The sequence below is a fragment of the Trichomycterus rosablanca genome, chromosome 2, assembly GCF_030014385.1.
Source record: "Trichomycterus rosablanca isolate fTriRos1 chromosome 2, fTriRos1.hap1, whole genome shotgun sequence".
Taxonomy (NCBI): Eukaryota; Metazoa; Chordata; class Actinopteri; order Siluriformes; family Trichomycteridae; genus Trichomycterus; species Trichomycterus rosablanca.
Window position 1 is genome coordinate 18,236,816 of NC_085989.1, and position 22,673 is coordinate 18,259,488.

At 41.2% G+C, this 22,673-nt stretch overlaps 1 protein-coding gene across 1 annotated transcript in view; it reads right to left on the reverse strand.

Annotated features, from left to right (window-relative positions):
- mrtfbb (myocardin related transcription factor Bb) overlaps nt 1–13,268 on the reverse strand; it is a 37,186-nt gene extending 23,918 nt beyond the window's left edge. Inside the window, exons 1-2 of the mRNA XM_062990315.1 lie at nt 13,165–13,268; nt 1,063–1,128 (exon numbers count right to left, since the gene is read on the reverse strand). Of these exons, the coding sequence (XP_062846385.1) occupies nt 1,063–1,128; nt 13,165–13,204 (106 nt within the window). The 5' untranslated portion in view covers nt 13,205–13,268. The remainder of the gene's footprint in view (nt 1–1,062; nt 1,129–13,164) is intronic.
- Nucleotides 13,269–22,673: the final 9,405 nt, after the last annotated feature.

Genomic DNA, 22,673 nt, shown 5'->3' on the forward strand with positions numbered 1-22,673 from the left:
AACAATCAGGTATAAAGACCTGAGTTACTAAGGGGCAAATCTTTGTTGGAAGTATCTCTGAAACAGCAATGCTCACATCTTTTAATAGTGATGAATTAAATGTGTAATAACACAGTGCATCAAACCCATTTGTCTATGGGGCTGTTAAATTATAAAGTGCCCATTTTAACTTGGACATCGGACCTGAACGTCAAAAGGTCCAACGAATCCTGTTTTCTCCAAGATCATGTGCACGGCTGAGCATCGTCTACCCACAGATATGCTGGCACCAGGATGCACTGTGAGACGATCCAACCCTCAACATACAAAGTTGAAGGACTTGATGGCAACGTTTTGGTACCATATACCCCAGACATACCTTCAGATGTCTTGTGTAGTCCATATATAGACGGGTCAGAGCTGTTTTGACAACATAGAAGGCGTGTGGTTCTAATGTTTTGGCTCATTTGTGTAAGTAAGTAAATGTGCAAGCACTGTGATAAATTGGCACCCTGTGAGTGTGTTCTGACCTTGCACCTAGTGTTTTAGGATGGGTTTAGACTTCTGACAAGGATTAAGGGCTTAGTAAAGAACAACAAATGCAAGAAAGTTATTATCTGTGCTAGATCAAACGTTTTTACTAATTGTGGAACTTTTCAGCAGCTCCAGTATTTTAAGGGGTTGCCATTGTGGATCATTCTGTTTCGCATATCTGATTTGGCACAGTTTTTACACCAGATGCCTCTCCTGAAGCAACTCTCTTTAACTTTATTCATGCCTGGGACCAGCACTGAGAGTGCACTGACAACTGCATATTCCGTTGCCTCCTTGAAACATTAGCCCATCATGCCCGATCGACCAAAAGCACCACTGAGATTTGAATTTTAGCAGTGGTTGGCAAGCGTACTTTATCACTGCACCAATTGAGGAGCCCTATTGAACTTTTTTTAATGAAACAATTGTACTAAAAACTACTACAGTATACTACAGTAACCTGGTGTATTTAAATAAAGGTTTAAGAATAAACATTTTTGCAACATAAAATTTGAGAGCAGTGTATTTAATATTCACATGCATACTCACGTGGCATAATGCCCTGGTCCACAAGCTGTTCCCGAGTGCGTCTCTGCTGGAGTCTGAGCTGCAGAACTGAAGAGGGAAACAAACAAAACAGTCCACAAGATATCAACTGCTGCAATCTTTCTGACCCCATTTACAAATTCTCAAATACAGCTTTACAATGGAACAGCAAAAAGCTGACAGTTATGAAACTCAAAAGCCAAATTTAGTCCTTTCTATTGAAAGCAACCCCACATGGACAAAAGTACTAAGACAATTGCTAACAGGTGTAATAAATCAATTATATAAAGGACAATGTATGCTTCCAACTTTGCAGCAAAAGTTTAGGGAAGGCCCATTTCTGTTGCAGCATTACTGTTCTCCTGTGCACAAAACAAGGTCTATAAAGACATGAAGAAAAGCTTGGCTTAAAAAACTTTAGTGGCCTGACCTCAGCCCCATTAAACAGCTTTGGAATTAACTGGAACATCAATTGAGGCTTTCTTGACCAACATCAGTGCCCAGCCATACTTATGCTTGTTTGACTGAATGGGCACAAATTGTCATAGACATACTTCAAAGTCTTGTGAGAAGACTTATCAGAAGAGTGGCTGTTTTTATAGCTGAAGAGATCACATACAGGTCACTCTATTTTAATACCATTTGTTGTTAAAATGGCTTGTCCAGCAAGCTCGTGGTCAGGTGTCCGAATACTTTCGGTCATATATTGTACATCTCAAACACAATTAAATTCCAGTATTTATACATGAATGGCAGGTAGAATGCATTGTAACGTTGAACAGATAAAGATTCCCTTTATACTTGCAGACACTTTTATTTGAAGTGACTTGCAGATGTGCAATGCAAGTAATTAAGGGTTAGGGGCCTTGTGCCAGTGACCAATACTGGCAACCTGGCAGTGGCAGGTCTTGAACTAATGACCTTTTAATTACCAGTCCAGTACCTTCACCGTTCAACTTTAACTACCCTTCCCTGTCACCTCTCTTTGCTTTTAACTATTTTACAGAGTCTGTATACAGCCTGTATTTATTTAGCAGAATACAATACCATCCAAAAGGCACTACATACACTTCATTATAAGGAATCAGACAAAATATACGAAGGATCTTCAAAAAGTTTCCACACTTGTATATTTTTGTTGGTAACGGTGAGGGCAGGAGGAGTAGTAATTGGTCGTGTCTGAGAGACTGAGAGAGAGCTTATAGTCCGGATTTAGCGCCATCTGATTTCCACCTTTTTGGATGCTCAAAGAAGCTTTAAGGGGAAGAAGATTTTTATGTGATGATGATGTGAAAGCAGCGGTGCATCAGTGGCTACACACTCAACCCAAAATTTTTTTTGCTGATGGCATTAAAAAGTTGGTTTGACACTGGGAAAAATGCATTGGATGGTAACTATGTAGAAAAGTGATGTAATTTGTTTTTGTTTTTCTTAATAAATAGAGTTATAATATAATATTATATAAATAAGTGCTGAAACTTTTTGAAGAATCCTCGTACTAGTTGGCCAAAAATACTGTATGTTCTAATTTTTTATTTGTTTTTGTCACACCCACTGTGCACAAAACAAGATCCAAAAAGACATGGTTTGACGAGTGTGTTGTGGAGAAACTCCACTAACCTAAAACTGTGAGTCTGATGTCAGTGGTTAGAAATGAACTTAACCAAATCCAAGGTGTTTCATTAATAAAACATCTTCACTTGATACAATTCCAGCAAGATACATTACTACAGTAAAATATAGTAGCAGGTAGATAGACAAACAGATAGACAGACAGATAAATAATTAGATAGACAGACAGATAGATAGATAGATAGATAGATAGATAGATAGATAGATAGATAGATAGATAGATAGATAGATAGATAGATAGACAGACATACAGATAGATAGGCAGACAGATAGACAGACAGACAGATAGATAAATAGATATATAGACAGACAGAGATAGATAGATAGATAGATATATAGACAGACATATAGATAGACAGACAGACAGATATATAGATAGACAGACAGATATATATATATATAGATAGACAGATAGACAGACATACATACAAATAGACAGATAGATAGATAGACAGATAGACAGACAGATATATAGATAGACAGACAGACAGACAGATAGGCAGATAGATAGACAGATAGATAGACAGATAGATATATAGACAGACACAGATAGATAGATAGATAGATAGATAGATAGATAGATAGATAGATAGATAGATAGATAGATAGATAGATAGATAGATAGATAGAGATAGATACTTTATTAATCCTGAAGAAAATTATACTTATACTCTGATGACACTTGTTAGCATGGGAAAATAAATAAGACACATTACAGAGGAATCTTCAATATTACAAGCTGCACCATTTTCAAAAGAAAAAAAAACAAGGGAAAATCTTTTTTCCCCCTTTTAAACGTTTCCTTGAGTGGCCCAGGCCAAGTACTGAACCCTAATAACAGCTAGACATTACAACTGCTGTTCAACACCACATCGAAACCAGCTGCCTCAGTATGGAGAGCACCAAAATTATGGCTTAGGCAAGAGGTAAACAAGAAGAATAAATCCACATGATACATCTATCCATTCGGATTACGGGATAAAACGTTTGTGCAGGCACTCTAGGAAAATATTTCATATTACCTGAAGTACAGGAATTCAGTTAAGCAACACAAACGGGCAGATACATAAATTCATACTGAATACTAGAGAAGTAGGAATATTATTGTAATAAAACATCTGTGATGTGTTCATTCTCTTAAACCTTTATTTAGCTGACAATTTTTTTATTGATTTCACAGACCAACTTAATTGTATTTTAAAATATAAGCACATTTAGAATTTAATGCCTGCAACAGACTCAAAAAATTGGACAGATGCATGTTTATCACTATCACTTTTACTATTACTTACACGTTTTAATAGTTTGGTAACTGAAGATACCAGTGGTGGCTGCTGGTCTTTCAAAGAGGGGAAGCTCATTGTCGGCTTACATCATAAAATTTGCCAATTTATTTATACATAAATTCTGCCCTCCGTTCCTTTTCAAGAAAATGGCCTGAAAATCTGCGATGGGACTGAAGCTCCCAGTGATGGTGTAGATCTCAAAATAGCTGTCAATCAAAACGGGATTCAGCCTTTCGACTGATCCTCCAATCATCTTGCAGAAGCTCAGCGTCCAGACCCGCCCACAGCTCCATTCACCACCAGAGACGCTCAGCGTCCGGGGGCGGGACAAAATCGTGGCATTTATCCAATGATCGGCGAGTTTCGAAGCAATGAAAAAAAACATTCCATGCTCAGCTTCTACGGGCAAATGCATTGATGCTGCAGGAATGGATGAGAAGTTAACAAAATCAAGTCAGTCGATTTGTGATAAGTAGCTGATTCTGGACGAACTCGTCTTCGAGATGAACGTGGGCTTCGAGGTTTTTCTCCTCCGACCCCCCCCCAATTCTCCCCTAATCTAGTCATATCCAATTACCCTGATTGTGTTACGCTTCACCTCTACCGATACTATCCTCCACTGCTGACTGAGGAGCTTCGCAACTGACACACGCCCCCTCTGACATCCAATTTTCCAGAAAAGAAGCTGAATTAAAAATGGGTCTATATATATTTATTTTGCAGCATGTAACATACATTTCTCTTTTTCCTGTTTCACAAAGTTAACTTTTATTTTTAGGAAATAAAATAATCATACAGGGAAAAGAACTGGGGGCCTGACATTGCTTTTCATGTAGAGTAAACATACACTGATCAGCCATAACATTAAAACACCTCCTTGTTTTTACATTCACTGTCCATTTTATCAGCTCCACTTACCATATAGAAGCACTGCATACTTAGCCTCTTTTCACCCTGTTCTTCAATGGTCAGGACCCCAAAGAACCACCACAGAGTAGGTATTATTTGGGTGGTGGATCATTCTCAGCCCTGCAGTGACACTGACATGATGGTGGTGTGTTAGTGTGTGTTGTGCTGGTATGAGTGGATCAGACACAGCATCGCTGCTGGAGTTTTTAAACTGTCACTGCTGACCTGAGAATAGTCCACCAACCAAAAACATCCAGCCAACAGCGCCCCGTGGGCAGCGTCCTATGACCACTGGTGAAGGTCTAGAAGATGACCAACTCAAACAGCAGCAATAGATGAGCGATCGTCTCTGACTTTACATCTACAAGGTGGACCAACTAGGTAGGAGCGTCTAAAAGAGTGGACAGTGAGTGGTATTTAAAAACTCCAGCAGCGCTGCTGTGTCTGATCCACTCATACCAGCTCAACACACACTAACACACCACCACCATGCAGTGCTGAGAATCGTCCACCACCTAAATAATACCTGCTCTGTGGTGGTCCTGTGGGGGTCCTAACCATTGAGGAACAGGGTGAAAGCAAGCTTAAAAAAGTTGAAAAATTAATTGTAGAACTGCAAAGTACTTCTATATGGGAAGTGGAGCTGATAAAATAGACACTGAGTGTAGAAAAAAGGAGGTGGTTTTAACATTATGGCTTATCAATGTATATTACTGCTACAGGCAGATATAAACATGGGAGAGAGGCTGTCTGAGACAATTAGCGTAGAAAGCAAGGCGTATGAACAGTCCAGTGATTACATCAATGGTGCGTGATGTCAGATGACTATTAGAAATGTTACAAGTGCTAAAAAGCATAATGCTTAATCTTGCTGTGGCTGTTTATCTTCATCCATTACGTCTGCAGAACATAAAATGGGTGAAAGGACTGGAACAGGACTAAGAGAAAAATCATCAAATCTAGCTTTTGAATCCCTAAAGTGCTTTGTTCCCATCCTAATAAATAACAGAAGAGACATTTACACATTTATAAGCACAGAATTGCAGCTTGTTATTTTGGCACTCAGACATTTGAAGAGGAAACTAATGGTCAGTAGTAAGTGATGGTACAAGATGTTTTTACACTTGCGTACATGGTGATGCTGTCATAAAGTTCAAGAGGAGGTCAATACACCATGGCCTCATGCTCCTAGAAAAGCATGTACTGTGTCTAACAGGGTGCTGACTAAAAATAAACCAAAGCACTGTGAGAACAAGGCCTGGGAAAACAGTAGAGTCTGGGGGCAGTGTGGAGCGTCACTCCCTACAGGCCTGACAAGAGGAAGTAGTAGGGGAACTTGGTCTGGATCTCAGCTTCCCTCTGCCCCTTTGCCTAAACAGTAAAATCAATCAATTTTCCTTGTGTTATATTCTCATGTCAGGTGGTGATGTGCATCTTAAAAATGATCTCAAGTGTTCGGCTGGCATCAGTCAGACAAAAATACATGTTTACATTTACACTATTTAGCAGACGTGCTGTTTCTGGCACTGTAGGCTCCTATCCAGAGCAACTTACAGATGTACTTTAATTCCTTATTCCAGTGCAAAAAGGCAACAGTCTAACTTTACATTTTCCCATATGCATTTTGAAAACATGCTAGCACACCAGAGCTGACATTTCAAACTCGTAGGTTCAAAACTCAGCTCTGCCATCCGGCAGGCCTACATGAACAACAATTGGCTGTTGTTCAAGGGCAGGGTGCTTGAGGGGGATTCCTCATAACTGATGCAATTATGACCTGTGCTGGCTGAATGATGGCACCTGCAGAGTCGAGGGATAATGTGATCAGGGTGTGGCTCTCCATACACAAATCTGATCCACATATGAACTCGCCTCGTGCAGGTAAAAAGATGCAGACGACTACATATATATATATATAGAGAGAGAGAGAGTCTGGGTCTGTATATATATATATATATACAGTGTATCACAAAAGTGAGTACACCCCTCACATTTCTGCAGATATTTAAGTATATCTTTTCATGGGACAACACTGACAAAATGACACTTTGACACAATGAAAAGTAGTCTGTGTGCAGCTTATATAACAGTGTAAATTTATTCTTCCCTCAAAATAACTCAATATACAGCCATTAATGTCTAAACCACCGGCAACAAAAGTGAGTACACCCCTAAGAGACTACACCCCTAAATGTCCAAATTGAGCACTGCTTTTCATTTTCCCTCCAAAATGTCATGCGACTTGTTAGTGTTACTAGGTCTCAGGTGTGCATATGGAGCAGGTGTGTTCAACTTAGTAGTACAGCTCTCACACTCTCTCATACTGGTCACTGAAAGTTCCAACATGGCACCTCATGGCAAAGAACTCTCTGAGGATCTTAAAAGATGAATTGTTGCGCTACATGAAGATGGCCAAGGCTACAAGAAGATTGCCAACAGCCTGAAACTGAGCTGCAGCACAGTGGCCAAGATCATCCAGCGTTTTAAAAGAGCAGGGTCCACTCAGAAGAGACCTCGCGTTGGTCGTCCAAAGAAGCTGAGTGCACGTGCTCAGCGTCACATCCAACTGCTGTCTTTGAAAGATAGGCGCAGGAGTGCTGTCAGCATTGCTGCAGAGATTGAAAAGGTGGGGGGTCAGCCTGTCAGTGCTCAGACCATACGCCGCACACTACATCAAATTGGTCTGCATGGCTGTCACCCCAGAAGGAAGCCTCTTCTGAAGTCTCTACACAAGAAAGCCCGCAAACAGTTTGCTGAAGACATGTCAACAAAGGACATGGATTACTGGAACCATGTCCTATGGTCTGATGAGACCAAGATTAATTTGTTTGGTTCAGATGGTCTTAAGCATGTGTGGCGGCAATCAGGTGAGGATTACAAAGATAAGTGTGTCATGCCTACAGTCAAGCATGGTGGTGGGAATGCCATGGTCTGGGGCTGCATGAGTGCAGCAGGTGTTGGGGAGTTACATTTCATTGAGGGACACATGAACTCCAATATGTACTGTGAAATACGGAAGCAGAGCATGATCCCCTCCCTCCGGAAACTGGGTCGCAGGGCAGTGTTCCAGCATGATAATGACCTGAAAACCAACTTTTAAGCCGACCACTGCTTTATTGAAGAGGCTGAGGGTAAAGGTGATGGACTGGCCAAGCATGTCTCCAGACCTAAACCCAATAGAACATCTTTGGGGCATCCTCAAGCGGAAGGTGGAGGAGTGCAAAGTCTCGAATATCCGCCAGCTCCGTGATGTCATCATGGAGGAGTGGAAAAGCATTCCAGTGGCAACCTGTGAAGCTCTGGTAAACTCCATGCCCAGGAGAGTTAAGGCAGTTCTGGGAAATAATGGTGGCCACACAAAATATTGACACTTCAGGAACTTTCACTAAGGGGTGTACTCACTTTTGTTGCCGGTGGTTTAGACATTAATGGCTGTATATTGAGTTATTTTGAGGGAAGAATAAATTTACACTGTTATATAAGCTGCACACAGACTACTTTTCATTGTGTCAAAGTGTCATTTTGTCAGTGTTGTCCCATGAAAAGATATACTTAAATATCTGCAGAAATGTGAGGGGTGTACTCACTTTTGTGATACACTGTATATATATATACACCAATCAGCCATAACATTAAAACCACCTCTTTGTTTCTACACTCACCGTCCATTTATCAGCTCCACTTACCATATAGAAGCACTTTGTAGTTCTACAATTACTGACTGTAGTTCACCTATTTCTCTGCATGCTTTGTTAGCCCCCTTTCATGCTGTTCTTCAATGGTCAGGACCACCACAGTGTAGGTATTATTTAGGTGGTGGATCATGGTGGTGGTGTGTTAGTGTGTGTTGTGCTGGTATGAGTGGATAAGACACAGCAATGCTGATGGAGTATCCATTTGTCTCTTGGACACATAAAATATGTGTTTTCTTTAACTTCTAAGGTGTGAGTCAAGCTGATTCCTGTTCAGGCTCAAAGGATACAAGGTATGAATTATGTTTAACCAGTGCTTTAAGATTAGTGGGGACTGGTCCATTTTTTGGCACTGTAGGCCAGCATTAATATTTTAAATATGCCGTGTGAAGCTACAGAAAGCTATTGCAGGGATCAGAGCAGTAAGGTGGCAGCTCTTAAGTAAATCAATAAATTTAAATAACATTAATTAAACACCATATCCATATGACTGTCATTATCAGAAAGAGTAATATAATAACTTTGCAAGTCTTCCAGGACTACTGGATAATATCACAGCTTTATCTGAACTTGAGGGTGGCAGGTAAGCACCCTGTCTCAGGCCATGCTCAAGCATGTGAATCAAAAGTAAAAGCTAATCTGTTGAATGAACCCTGGTTGACCCATTATGATACAAGATGGTGCAGATATGGTGCAACAATATTTTCACTGACCAACTTGATTGTAATTCAAGTTCAGGGGCCCAGCAGTCACAACCTGGTGGTGGTGGTACTTGAACCGGTAACCATATGAGTCCAGTAGCTTAAGCTACCATGGCCCCCTGGCTACCATTTAATGCATGCAACACACTTAAAAGACAGGTCTGAGCTGCAGGCAGGCCAGTCAAGCATACTCACTCTATGAGGCTATGCTGTTGTATCACATCCAGAATGAGATCTGACATTGTCTTGCTGAAACAACCATTGACTTTCCAAGAAAATATGTTGCGTTGATGGTATCATGTGTCTCTCTAAAATCCCAATATACACCTTAGCATTAATGGTACGCTTACACATATGCAAGTCACGCATGCAGTAGGTACTCCGATACCACATGTCATGTTTGGCATGGAGAACCCAGCATTTATTCTTTCCAAAAACAAGCCAAATTCTCATTTCCACTCTCTTTTGGTCCATCTGAGATGAGCTATGGTCCAAAGAACTCTATGTCAATTGCACAGAACAGATGTATGGCTTTCTCTTTGCACAATAGAGTTTCAGGTTGCATTTCTTGATGCAGCGGTGAGCTGTGTTAAGTGACAACAATTTTCCAGAGTACTTCCGAGCACTATATTAATTACTGTAATGGCATATGAGGTCACACATATTTAACAGTGGTAATGTACTAAGATTACTCTACATTTTCTAAACCTTTTCACAACATTTTGTACAGTAGGTGGAGAAATGCAATCTTAAAATGAGGGATAAACTGTTATACTGATTGGTAAACCATTACACATCTTTGTTTACAACTGTCTCAACTTTTTTGAGTGTGTTACAGGCATTGAATTATAAATGTGTTTATATTTTGGTCAGCCAAAACTTCAAAAGCATCGTTCTCATCTACATAATAGTTCAATAGAATTAACAAATAACAGATTCTTGTTTTTACTGCATTTTACAAAATGTCCCAATATTCTGGGAACTGGGGCTCGTAAATAAATTTTATTGGCTTGTGATGCCTTTTCACAAGAAACAAACTGATGGTGCACTGGACTTTGTTGATGTTAGGTCTAAACCCTGTCCACTCTCACTCTCACAAGTGGCACAGTATTCAGTATTCACCTGATCTTCCAAACAAAGGCTCTAGAGGTCCATGGATTTCGTCATGCATGTCTGTATGCCAGGTAGTTATGTGTGTATCTTAAAAGTACTGATCACAGGATTTTTAAAGCAAAATCCACATACAGTCATGTGAAAAAGTTAGGACACCCCATGAGAACCTTTAAACATATGAACATTTGGGCTTCATTCGAACAGTATTGAGAGATGGAGCTTATATAACTAAACAACAAAAATGTTAAAAATTACTTTTAAACACAAGTTGTAAAATGTAATGAACAAAAATAGAAATTGATTGTGAGGAAAAAGTTAGGACACCCTATGCTCTAATAGCTTGTATTTCCCCCTTTGGCTGAAATAACCTCAATTAGACGTTTCCTATAACCATCTACCAGTCTCTGACCTCGACTGGGAGAAAGTTTTTCCCACTCCTCCATGCAGAATTTCTTCAGCTGTGTGAGGTTTGAGGGGTTTCTTGCATACACAGCCTGTTTCAAATCACCCCACAGCATCTCAATACGATTAAGATCCAGGCTTTGACTTGGCCATTCCAGAACTCTCAATTTCTTTCTTTTGAACCATTCCTTGGTGGATTTACTGGAATGTTTTGGGTCGTTGTCATGCTGCATGGTCCACTTCCGCTTCAGTTTCAGTTTTTGGACAGATGGTCTTACATTTTTCTCAAGCACCCTCTGATACAGTGAAGAATTCATCGTGGATTTTATAATGGAGAGCTTGCCAGGCCCTGCTCCATGCTTCACAGTTGGTATGAGGTTCTTATGCTCAAATACTGTGTTTGGTTTGCACCAAACATGTCTTCTGTTACTGTGCCCAAATAATTCAACTTTGGATTCATCTGTCCAAAGCACATTGTTCCAGAAGTGCTGGTCTTTGTCTAGGTGTTTTCTGGTAAACTTTAGTCCTGCCCTGATGTTTTTTTTGACAGCAAGGGTTTCCTCCTTGCTCACCTCCCATAAAAATCAAACTTGTGCAGTCTCTTTCTGATGGTAGATGCATGTACCTTGACATCAACTGTGGCAAGAGCTACCTGTAGGTCCCGTGATGACATTGTAGGATTATTGGAGACTTCTTTTCACATCTTGCGGCCTGCTCTTGGGCTGAACTAGCTAGGACGGCCTGACCTGGCCATGCTGGCAGTTGTTTTAAATGTTCATCACTTGTAAATGATTTGTGGAATGGCTGATTTCTAATTGTTTTGAGATAATTTTTAAGTTTTAAATCCCTTCCCAGACTCATATGCATCTACAACCTTCTTTCTGAAGGCCTCAGAGAGCTCTTTAGATCTCACCATGGTGATAACACTCAATCAAACTATTGTCTGAGGTTTAAATAAAACTCCAATGTCCTCTAACGATGGTATAATCATTGCAGCTGATGTGGTGCACCTGATTTTAATTTTAGACATTTTAAGAAGTAATAAATGTGGGGGTGTCCTAACTTTTTCCTCACAATAAATTTCCATTTTTGTTCATTACATTGTACAACTTGAGTTTAAGTATTTTTTTCAGTTTTATTTGTTAGTTATATAAGCTCCATCTCTCAATACTGTTTAAATGAAGCTCAAATGTTCATATGTTTAAATATGTTCAAAAAGACAAAGGTTCTTATGGGGTGTCCTAACTTTTTCACATGACTATGCTGGATGCTGCATACACTCTACCAGTCAAAGGTTCGAACAAACCGGATTAAATGAATTTAATTTTTTGCCCAACTGAGCAAAGATAAGCCGACACATGTTCAGCAGATGCTAAAGCTTCTTCAAAAGTCTTAGATCACAGAATGAACCTGGTTAAGAGAAATCCATAACATCGCAAAGCTATCATCCAGCCAAAAGATTGCATTTTAAAGAAATACATATATAATACTAATATAAGGGTTTTATTTTGTTTACCACTTGGGGGTCATGGAATTCCGCAGTGTTTAAAAAACACAAACTATTTGACTAGGCAATTGAATAAGCAATTGAAAAGTTTGCTAATGCGCTGGACTGTGTTTATATTACATCTGGAAAATAAACCAGCTTGACAAATGTTTAAAGTTTCTGCATATACAAATGTGCTTACTGGGAAACTGATGCTATACACAAAGGGTGGATATAATATCCGAACTCGCACCTAAAGAAGGAGTTTGACTGAAAAGACCTGATCAAAAATGGCATACGAAGCTGTACAGCTGATTTACTCTTTATCTAATGCAAAAGTTTAGACACCCATGGTCAAACTGTTTTTTTTTTTCATTTGCTTTTTAACATCCACTACAAGGACCAAACTTGTGGACTTCTTCCATACCTAACATATCGAATCATGCCTTTATGGACCACAGTTATACTTCAAAATGAAATGGCCCGGCTGAAACACCGAGGCTTATAATGTGTAATGTTCCAGATCACTTACCTTAAGTCTAAACCAGGTGTACATAGTACTATGACAGTATTTTCCCAAGCTGTATTTTTTCTCTTACTAGTGAGTCTTCCATATAGCAAGTATGCAAGTGGTTTTTGGCTTAGATTTGAAATGTGGCCACTCACATTGAAACAAACAAGCTTTTTAAATGCAGCTAAGACTGTCCCACAGTGATTGTCATCATAACTATGTCATCATAACTATGTCTGGAACAACATGACGAGTCCACACAGCATAAAAAAACAGCAATGTAATCAAGGTACTAGCAAGCTATGATACCATGTTTAGAACAAAGCACTACTACTAGTTCAGGGAAAAAAAAGTGGCCCAGCTTTGACTTTACCCCTGCAGACGGTTGGGGATTCAACTTCCAGACAGGCCATTAGAGAGCCGAGAGAAGAGCCGGTAGTCCCATGGAGCGCCGGTGACCAAGCTGAACTCCCTCCCTCTTTGTGTCTCTTCTCTACTCTGTCTCAGTCCTGCATGCAGCTATCTGCGCAGACCGAGCGTCTGCATGCCCTGACACAGCTCGACCAATGACAACAACAAAGGAGGAGCTGTGGGCGGAACCAGAGTGCAGTGCTTGGAAGAGGAAATTGTTAACCCTCTGGGGAACTAAACCGCACAACACTCCAGATTAACTTGGAAGCTCAGCAGCCACTATGACCAGTAGTTTTCCAAAGTTTGCAAGCACTATTTTTATGAGCCAAAACTATATTTCAGATTTGGGGGTGATTATATACTGCTTGAGGTTATACAGTTCTGCTCAGCTAGAACAAACACGTATAGTTTTGTACCCTGCTGAATTTGATTAATTTCATTTTTAACAACTGCTTTACCCTGGTAAAGGTCATGGCAAGTTCGATTCCACCGGGAAACACTGGGCACAAGGCAGGAATACGCTGGACAGGAAGCCAATCCACTGCAGGGCTTCGCCACCTCCCCAAGACATAGCCAATTATGTCTGTTTAGACACCCAGCCAGCCGGCCTAGCGTAACAGAATGCTATGCCACCCAATCGCCTCTTAAATTAGGTCAATAAATTATTTTGTTCAATAATTGCAGGTGCTACTTCAACTTGAATTTTCTATTTTTCCCACTTTCCCCCCCCAATTTTCTCCCCTAATCTAGTCATGTCCAGTTACCCTGATTGCGTCCTCTATACTGATTCGACCCTTCACCACTGACTGAGGACTCCGGCATGTACAGTCAGTACAGACTGCATTTTTTACCTGCACGAGTGGAGTTCATACACCGACGGGCACTGTGTACGGAGGGCCACACCCCCATCTGCATTATTCCTCAGCCCTGTGCAGGCGCCATCAGTCAGCCAGCAGGGGCCGCAGTTGCACCAGTTATGAGGACCTATGATCCAACTTTTTTTATCCATAACCCTATGAACAACAGCCAATCGTTGTTCATGCAGCCTCCCAGCCCAGTCGGAAGGCTGAGCTGAGATTTGATACGATGTACTCGAAACCCCAACTCTGGTGCGCTAGCGTACCTTACCGCTGCGCCACCTGAGCGGCCATTAAGTAAAATCTATAGATCTTAAGGGGGCCCAAAATTTTTTTTTTGCAGTGGGGCCCATGAGCTCCTAGTTACGCCACTGGAGCACATTACTGTTTTACATTTTGAAAAACACAAAAACCTCACAGACAATGAATAGAGTTAATCAGACAGTACACAGTGGGTGAAACCCTGCAGTGATAACAAATGACTAACTAACATTTTTAGCCAGTTACTGGTAACTGTCTGGTACACTGATAACAATGAGTCAGAACTAATGAACTGAAGCAAACATCCTTGACTCTTGATGTTCTATGCCATTTGTATAATAGAGAGATCAAATTCATCTGTAATGTGTAGTTTGGTGTAGCTGTAACTATTGATTCGGATTGATATTGTAACAATATGGTGTGTTAAACATATATGAGGATTTTTCTCTGAATTTTTCTCCCCTAATCTAGTCGTATCCAATTACCCTGATTGTGTTACGCTTCACTCCACCGATACAACCCTCCACTGCTGACTGAGGAGCTTCGCAACTGACACACGCCCCCTCTGACACGTATGCAGTACCGACTGCCTCTTTTCACCTGCATGAGGCAAGTTCATATGCCGACCAGCCTTGTGCACTGAGAGCCACACCCTGATCAGCATTATTCCCCAACTCTGTGCAGGCGCCATCAATCAGCCAGCAGAGGTCATAATTGCACCAGTTATGAGGAACCCTGTTCCGGCTTACCAGCCAATCATTGTTCATGTGGCTGCCCAGCCCAGCCGGATGGAAGAGCTGAGATTCGGGGATTCTTAAAAGTAAAGTGACATATTATTGTAGTTTACAAATAAATGTAGTGGTAGCTCACTGGTTAAGGTACTGGACTAGTAAAGGGAACGTCCAATTACCAGTACAAGGTTGCCATTTTTGGGGCACTAAGCAAGACCCTTCACCCCCAACTGCTTGGGTTAAAAGCTCCTGCTAAATGCTGTAAACATAGATGAATGTTCTCACAGATCAGTATATGAGTATATGGTTGGGTGACAGTTGGGCCCCTAATGCCCAGTTCACTCTACACAATGTTTGCCCTCCTTTTCGCTCGCCAACTGGTTGCCGCTAGATGTGGCAGCTCGGAGGCTCACAAATCGGCTCTCGATCGCTATGTGTGAACTGTTCAACGACTCGTTCCAAGTGGCTCGCTGAATGCTCAAGAAAAATATCTAGCACGTTAAATATCTGGACCTGTCGGCGACTCAATATCATGTAGTGTAAAAGGTGTTGTGATTAGGTTGTAATTGTTGTGAGCACAAAATACAGAAGGGAATCCCAGGGGGAGGAGTTGTAAATATCTGGAACAGGGGCATACTATACACCAATCAGCCATAACATTAAAACCACCTCCTTGTTTCTAAACTTACTTTCCATTTTATCTGCTCCACTTACCATATAGAAGCACTTTGTAGTTCTATAATTACTGACTGTAGTCCATCTGTTTCTCTGTTAGCCACCTTTCATGCTGTTCTTCAATGGTCAGGACTCTCCCAGGACCATTACAGAGTAGGTATTATTTGGGTGGTGGATCATTATCAGCACTGCAGATACACTGACATGGTGGTGGTGTGTTAGTGTGTATTGTGCTGGTATGAGTGGATTAGACACAGCAGCGCTGATGGAGTTTTTAAACACCTCACTGTTACTGCTGGACTGAGAATAGTCATACCAAAAATATCCAGCCAACAGCGCCCCATGGGCAGCGTCCTGTGACCACTGATGAAGGTATAGAAGATGACCAACTCAAACAGCAGCAATAGATGAGCGATCATCTCTGACTTTACATCTACAAGGTGGACCAACTAGGTAGGAGTGTCTAATAGAGTAGACAGTGAGTGGACACGGTATTTAAAAACTCCAGCAGTGCTGCTGTGTCTGATCAACTCATACCAGCACAACACACACTAACACACCACCAACACGCCATTGTCACTGAAGTGCTAAGAATGATCCACCACCTTAATAATACCTGCTCTGTGGTGGTCCTGGAACAGTCCTGACCATTAAAGAACAGGGTGAAAGCAGAAAAAGTATGTAGAGAAACAGATGGACTATAGTCAGTAATTGTAGAACTACAAAGTGCTTCTATATGGTAAGTGAAGCTAATAAAATAGACAGTGAAAGTAGAAACAAGGAGGTGGTTTTAATGTTATGGCTGGTGTAGTTTCTAACAGAATACATCGGCACACACAAGCTTTACAGTATTTGTGACTTCAACACAAAACCATAATACCAATGTTGCATTGTAGTAACTCTCACTACAGAACAGACAATCCTTGCTGGCCACATAGCCAAATCCACTCCTTTACCCAGAGTCATTTATTTTTCCTACTTGCTTTTACGCTACACATCAGCGCTCAAACAACTTCTTGCTGGTGTGCATTTTTGGACATGGTATCATTAAACCTCTTGTCACTTCTTGTGTGTGTTTTCATGACAAAACGTATCGCCGATCAGTCGTGTAGTGTGAACCTGGCATAAGTAATCACGTGTACTGATTCATGTGTACTGCCTAAACCAATAACACAAGCAGTTGTACACGTCTTGTCCTTATTGAACACACAGATTTATCATTCACAGTCCAAATGTTAAAGAAGGTTACCCACCCCCACCCTGAAAGTAACAGCTAAAGATCTGAGAAATGTCTGGAATTTGTCTGCAAAATTCTACAGTGGATTGAGCAAAAGAGCCATGTGTCAAGTTTGCGTAAGACCACCTAGATGTTCTAAAAGATGTCAAATCTACAACCCCAAAATCAGAAAAAGTTGGGACAGCATGGAAACACGTCTTAAGACGTGCAACAGTACGGGGTCGTCATTGTCTTATTTTTCGGTTCAATATTCTCCACACATTCTTTATTGGGGACAGGTCAGGACTGCAGGCAGGCCAGTCCAGTACCTGTACCCTCTTTTTCCGCAGCCATGCCTTTGTAATGTGTGCAGCATGTGGTTTTGCATGGATGTCCCTGGAAAAGACGACATCTTGAAGATCTCAATGTACTTTTCTGCATTAATGCTGCCATCACAGAAGTGTAAATTACCAAGGGCACTGACACAGCCCCATACCATGACAGACCCTGGCTTTTGGACTTGTTGCTGATAACAGTCTGCATGGTCCAAAGTAATCCCTTGTCCATGTGGTCATATCAGCTATTGTTGAGTGGCGGTTCTTGATGCAGTGCCGTCTGAGGGATTGAAGATCACAGCCGTTGAAGCGCTTGGCCTTTACGCACCGAAATTGCTCCCGATTCCTTGAATCGTTTAATGATATTATGCACTGTAGAGGGAGAAATATGCAAATCCCTTCCAATCTTTCTTTCTTTGATCTTTCTTTCTTACACATTTGTTGACAAACTAGAGATCCTCTGATCACCTAAATGCTGCTTTTGTACCAAACCATGATTACCACATATAACATATGACAGTTGTACACGTCTTGTCCTTATTGAACACACAAATTTATATTTCACAGTCCAAATGTTAAAGAAGGTAACTCACCCCCACCCTGAAAGTAACAGCTAAATATCTGAGAAATGTCTGGAACTTTGTCTGCAAAATTCTACAGTGGACTGAGCAAAAGAGCCATGTGTCAAATTTGGATAAGACCACCTAGATGTTCTAAAGACTTCTGGGACAGTATTTTTGTGACAGATGAGGATAAACAGCTTGACAAAAAATGCACAACACAGTGTTTGGTAGAACAAAGGCACTGTGATTGTATCAGCTCTTGTGTTGTGAGAATATTATGATTCTGCTTGTTATTTGGAATGTTTTGGGAGCAGTGGTCAAGTCTTCCTTTAATAATTCGTCAGCCATGAACCAAGGAAAACAAACAAGCACATTCCATCTTTGTTTTTGCGATAAGAGCCTCAGTGAGTCAAGCGTTCAGATGTATTTCCGTGGAGCAGGGCTAAACCGAACCTGAAGATGACCAAAGAACAGGAGTTGACTGGAAGATGCAAGGAAATGAATTACAGGCATGCCTCCTGGACACTGTACTTCCTTCCCTGCAGCCTTGAGGACGTACTGACATTCTCCCCTCAAGTGCTTGTCTCTTGGGCAGACAGACCTCCACTGGGAGGACAACATGTACTGTGCTGCTGGATCCCAGGGATAGACTTTATGTGAAAATGTCAAGCGCAGTTCAGTGCCAGTCGGCCCGACCGGATTGGCCCCTGTGAGCCTTCACATAATGGTTCACATGCCAGTAAAACATTTTCAGCCTCTAGCCCTGGACATGATTGTGAGAACCAGACGATGCGGGCATAGAGGTGACCCAGGGAACTTGACGTCTGAGTTATCGGAGTTTTAAAAAGGCCAGGAAGCTTGTCAGCACCAGGCAAATCATAACAGTGACAAGGATCAGCAGCATTTAGCACAAATCCAAGATCCGTTGATATCAGAGCGCTTGACTTCAGATCGAGGCTGAGAAAGATATTAGTTTACATTAGTTTACCAGTCAAAACCCCCGGACGAACCAAGTAAACACTGAACAAGAGTTTAAGGGCCGGGTTAGGCTGTGATTACATGTTGGCGTCTGTATGCAATTCCAATGTAATTCCTCCATTTTTTATCTCCGCATACACATTTTTCAGCTGTCTGAAGGGGTTTACTTTCTCAGTGTCAGAGCAGGGCTGGATTACAAACAGATGAAGAGGAAGTGAGAAAGATAAAGCGTTATGGACCTAAACATACTAGCCACATTAATTTGCTTACCGTTCTTGCGTTCCCTGATGGAAGGAAAATCTGGGCAAGACTGTAGTGACAGCCACTCCATGTCATCGGTCACAGCTTCACTCCTTGGACTCAGAACCAGTACCCCCTGTTCCGTCTCCACTCCCAGACTCCCCCGAGGCTCCATGTCTCCTCAGGAAAAAGGGGCAAAGGTCTCCTTGGAAACAAGTATGGGGTGGAGCCAGAAGACGATTGAAAGCTCAGACTGTGCTCTATATGGTGGATGAAAAACAACAATATTAAGTAAGTCATTATTAGAGTAAACAAATGTCATATTCTGTCTTTGAGCTTTGAATTATCACTTCATGCAACACGTACATCTCTTAATTAAAGATGTGTATTGATTAATTCTGCCAGTAATCGTCATACACTGATCAGCCATAACATTAAAACCACCTCTTTGTTTCTACACTTACTGTCCATTTTATCAGCTCCACTTACCATATAGGAGCACTTTGTAGTTCTACAATTACTGACTGTAGTCCACCTGTTACTCTACATACTTTTTTAGCCTGCTTTCACCCTGTTCTTTAATGGTCAGGACCCTCACAGGACCACTACAGAGCAGGTATTATTTAGGTGGTGGATCATTCTCAGCACCGCAGTGACACTGACATGGTGGTGGTGTGTTAGTGTGTGGTGTGCTGGTATGAGTGGATCAGACACAGCAGCACTGCTGGAGTTTTTAAATACCATGTCCACTCACTGTCCATTCTATTAGACACTCCTACCTAGTTGGTCCACCTTGTAGATGTAAAGTCAGAGACGATCGCTCATCTATTGCTGCTGTTTGAGTTGGTCATCTTCTAGATCCTTCATCAGCGGTCACTGGACGCTGTCCCTGGGTGCTGTTGGCTAGATATCTTTGGTTGGTGGACTATTCTCAGTCCAGCAGTGACAGTGGTGTTTAAAAACTCCAGCAGCACTGCTGTGTCTTATCCACTCATACCAGCACAACACACACTAACACACCACCACCATGTCAGTGTCACTGCAGTGCTGAGAATGATCCATCACCCAAATAATACCTGCTCTGTAGTGGTCCTGGGAGAGTCCTGACCATTGAAGAACAGCATGAAAGGGGGCTAACAAAGCATGCAGAGAAACAGATGGACTACAGTCAGTAATTGTAGAACTACAAAGTGCTTCTATATGGTAAGTGGAGCTGATAAAATGGACAGTGAGTGTAGAAACAAGGAGGTGGTTTTAATGTTATGGCTGATCGGTGTATACAGTTTACTTTTAATACATGGTCTCATTTTCAATAATAGACAAATATTCTGCCTATCTAAATAATTGGGCTTCTTTTCCAAATGTTGGGTGTTTCAATTGGATATAGAGAAGTTAATGGTTAACCAGTTAGCTGACACTGACAAAAAATTTGATTGTTTTATTATTGCTGTTGATTAAAATGACCATTTAAATTCCTTTTCACAGCCTAAAGTTGATTTATGTAAGAGTTCAGACTGCTGATTTGAGACTCTCTCTTACCTTTAGTGCGTATGCACCAGCTCATTTAGAGAAGAGCAGTCATTTAAATTTTTTAAACTAATTTAATGCATTTTTATTATTTAAATAATTAAAGATTTAATTAATTAACATTAAACATTAAAATCACAAACGTAATCTATTCTGTCAGTAAGGAGTCTTGGCCTGTGTTTTTTTTTTTTTTTTTTTTGTAAAAATGATGGGGATATTTTGCATCACCACCCAGTATAGAAGCAAAACTGTTATCATTGCTTATCATCTCACAATAACTGCACTTATAATGTCAGGATGAGCTTTAATTTACCAACCAGTGACTGTTTATCATCTTCATTCTGAATGCTAAACTAGTTCATAGTGTTAATGTGTATTATGTTTTCAATAATTTCCTTCGGGATAAATAAAGAATCTATCTATCTATCTATCTATCTATCTATCTATCTATCTATCTATCTATCTATCTATCTATCTATCTATCTATCTATCTATCTATCTATCTATCTATCTATCTATCTATCTATCTGTACATCTCGAGTGGCACAATGGCTTTTGTAGCCTAGGGCAGTTGTAGCCTAGCGGTTAAGGTACTGGACTAGTAATTGAAGGGTTGCTGATTCAAGCCCCACTGCTGCCAGGCCTTGAGCAAGGTCCTTAACCCTCGGTTGCTTAGACAATGTACTGTCACAGTACTGTAAGTCGATTTTGATAAAAGGATCTTCTAAATGCCAAAAATGTAAATGTAAATGGCTTGGTGGGTAGCACTGTCGTCTCACAGCAAGATAGGCCTGGGTTCAATCCCCAGGTGGGGCAGTCTGGGTCCTTTCTGTGTGGAGTTTGCATGTTCTCCCCGTGTCTGTGTGGGTTTTCTCTGGGAGCTCCGGTTTCCTCCCACAGTCCAAAGACATGCAAGTGAGGTGAATTGGAGATACAAAATTGTCCATGACTGTGTTTGACATTAAACTTGTGACCTGATAAATCTTGTGTAATAAATAACTGCTGTTTGCCATGAATGTAACCAAAGAGTGTAAAACATGATGTTAAAATCTTAATAAACAAATACAGTGTATCACAAAAGTGAGTACACCCCTCACATTTCTGCAGATATTTAAGTCTATCTTTTCATGGGACAACACTGACAAAATGACACTTTGACACAATGAAAAGTAGTCTGTGTGCAGCTTATATAACAGTGTAAATTTATTCTTCCCTCAAAATAACTCAATATACAGCCATTAATGTCTAAACCACCGGCAACAAAAGTGAGTACACCCCTAAGAGACTACACCCCTAAATGTCCAAATTGAGCACTGCTTGTCATTTTCCCTCCAAAATGTCATGTGATTTGTTAGTGTTACTAGGTCTCAGGTGTGCATAGGGAGCAGGTGTGTTCAATTTAGTAGTACAGCTCTTACACTCTCTCATACTGGTCACTGAAAGTTCCAACATGGCACCTCATGGCAAAGAACTCTCTGAGGATCTTAAAAGACGCATTGTTGCGCTACATGAAGATGGCCAAGGCTACAAGAAGATTGCCAACACCCTGAAACTGAGCTGCAGCACAGTGGCCAAGATCATCCAGCGTTTTAAAAGAGCAGGGTCCACTCAGAACAGACCTCGCGTTGGTCGTCCAAAGAAGCTGAGTGCACGTGCTCAGCGTCACATCCAACTGCTGTCTTTGAAAGATAGGCGCAGGAGTGCTGTCAGCATTGCTGCAGAGATTGAAAAGGTGGGGGGTCAGCCTGTCAGTGCTCAGACCATACGCCGCACACTACATCAAATTGGTCTGCATGGCTGTCACCCCAGAAGGAAGCCTCTTCTGAAGTCTCTACACAAAAAAGCCCGCAAACAGTTTGCTGAAGACATGTCAACAAAGGACATGGATTACTGGAACCATGTCCTATGGTCTGATGAGACCAAGATTAATTTGTTTGGTTCAGATGGTCTCAAGCATGTGTGGCGGCAATCAGGTGAGGAGTACAAAGATAAGTGTGTCATGCCTACAGTCAAGCATGGTGGTGGGAATGCCATGGTCTGGGGCTGCATGAGTGCAGCAGGTGTTGGGGAGTTACATTTCATTGAGGG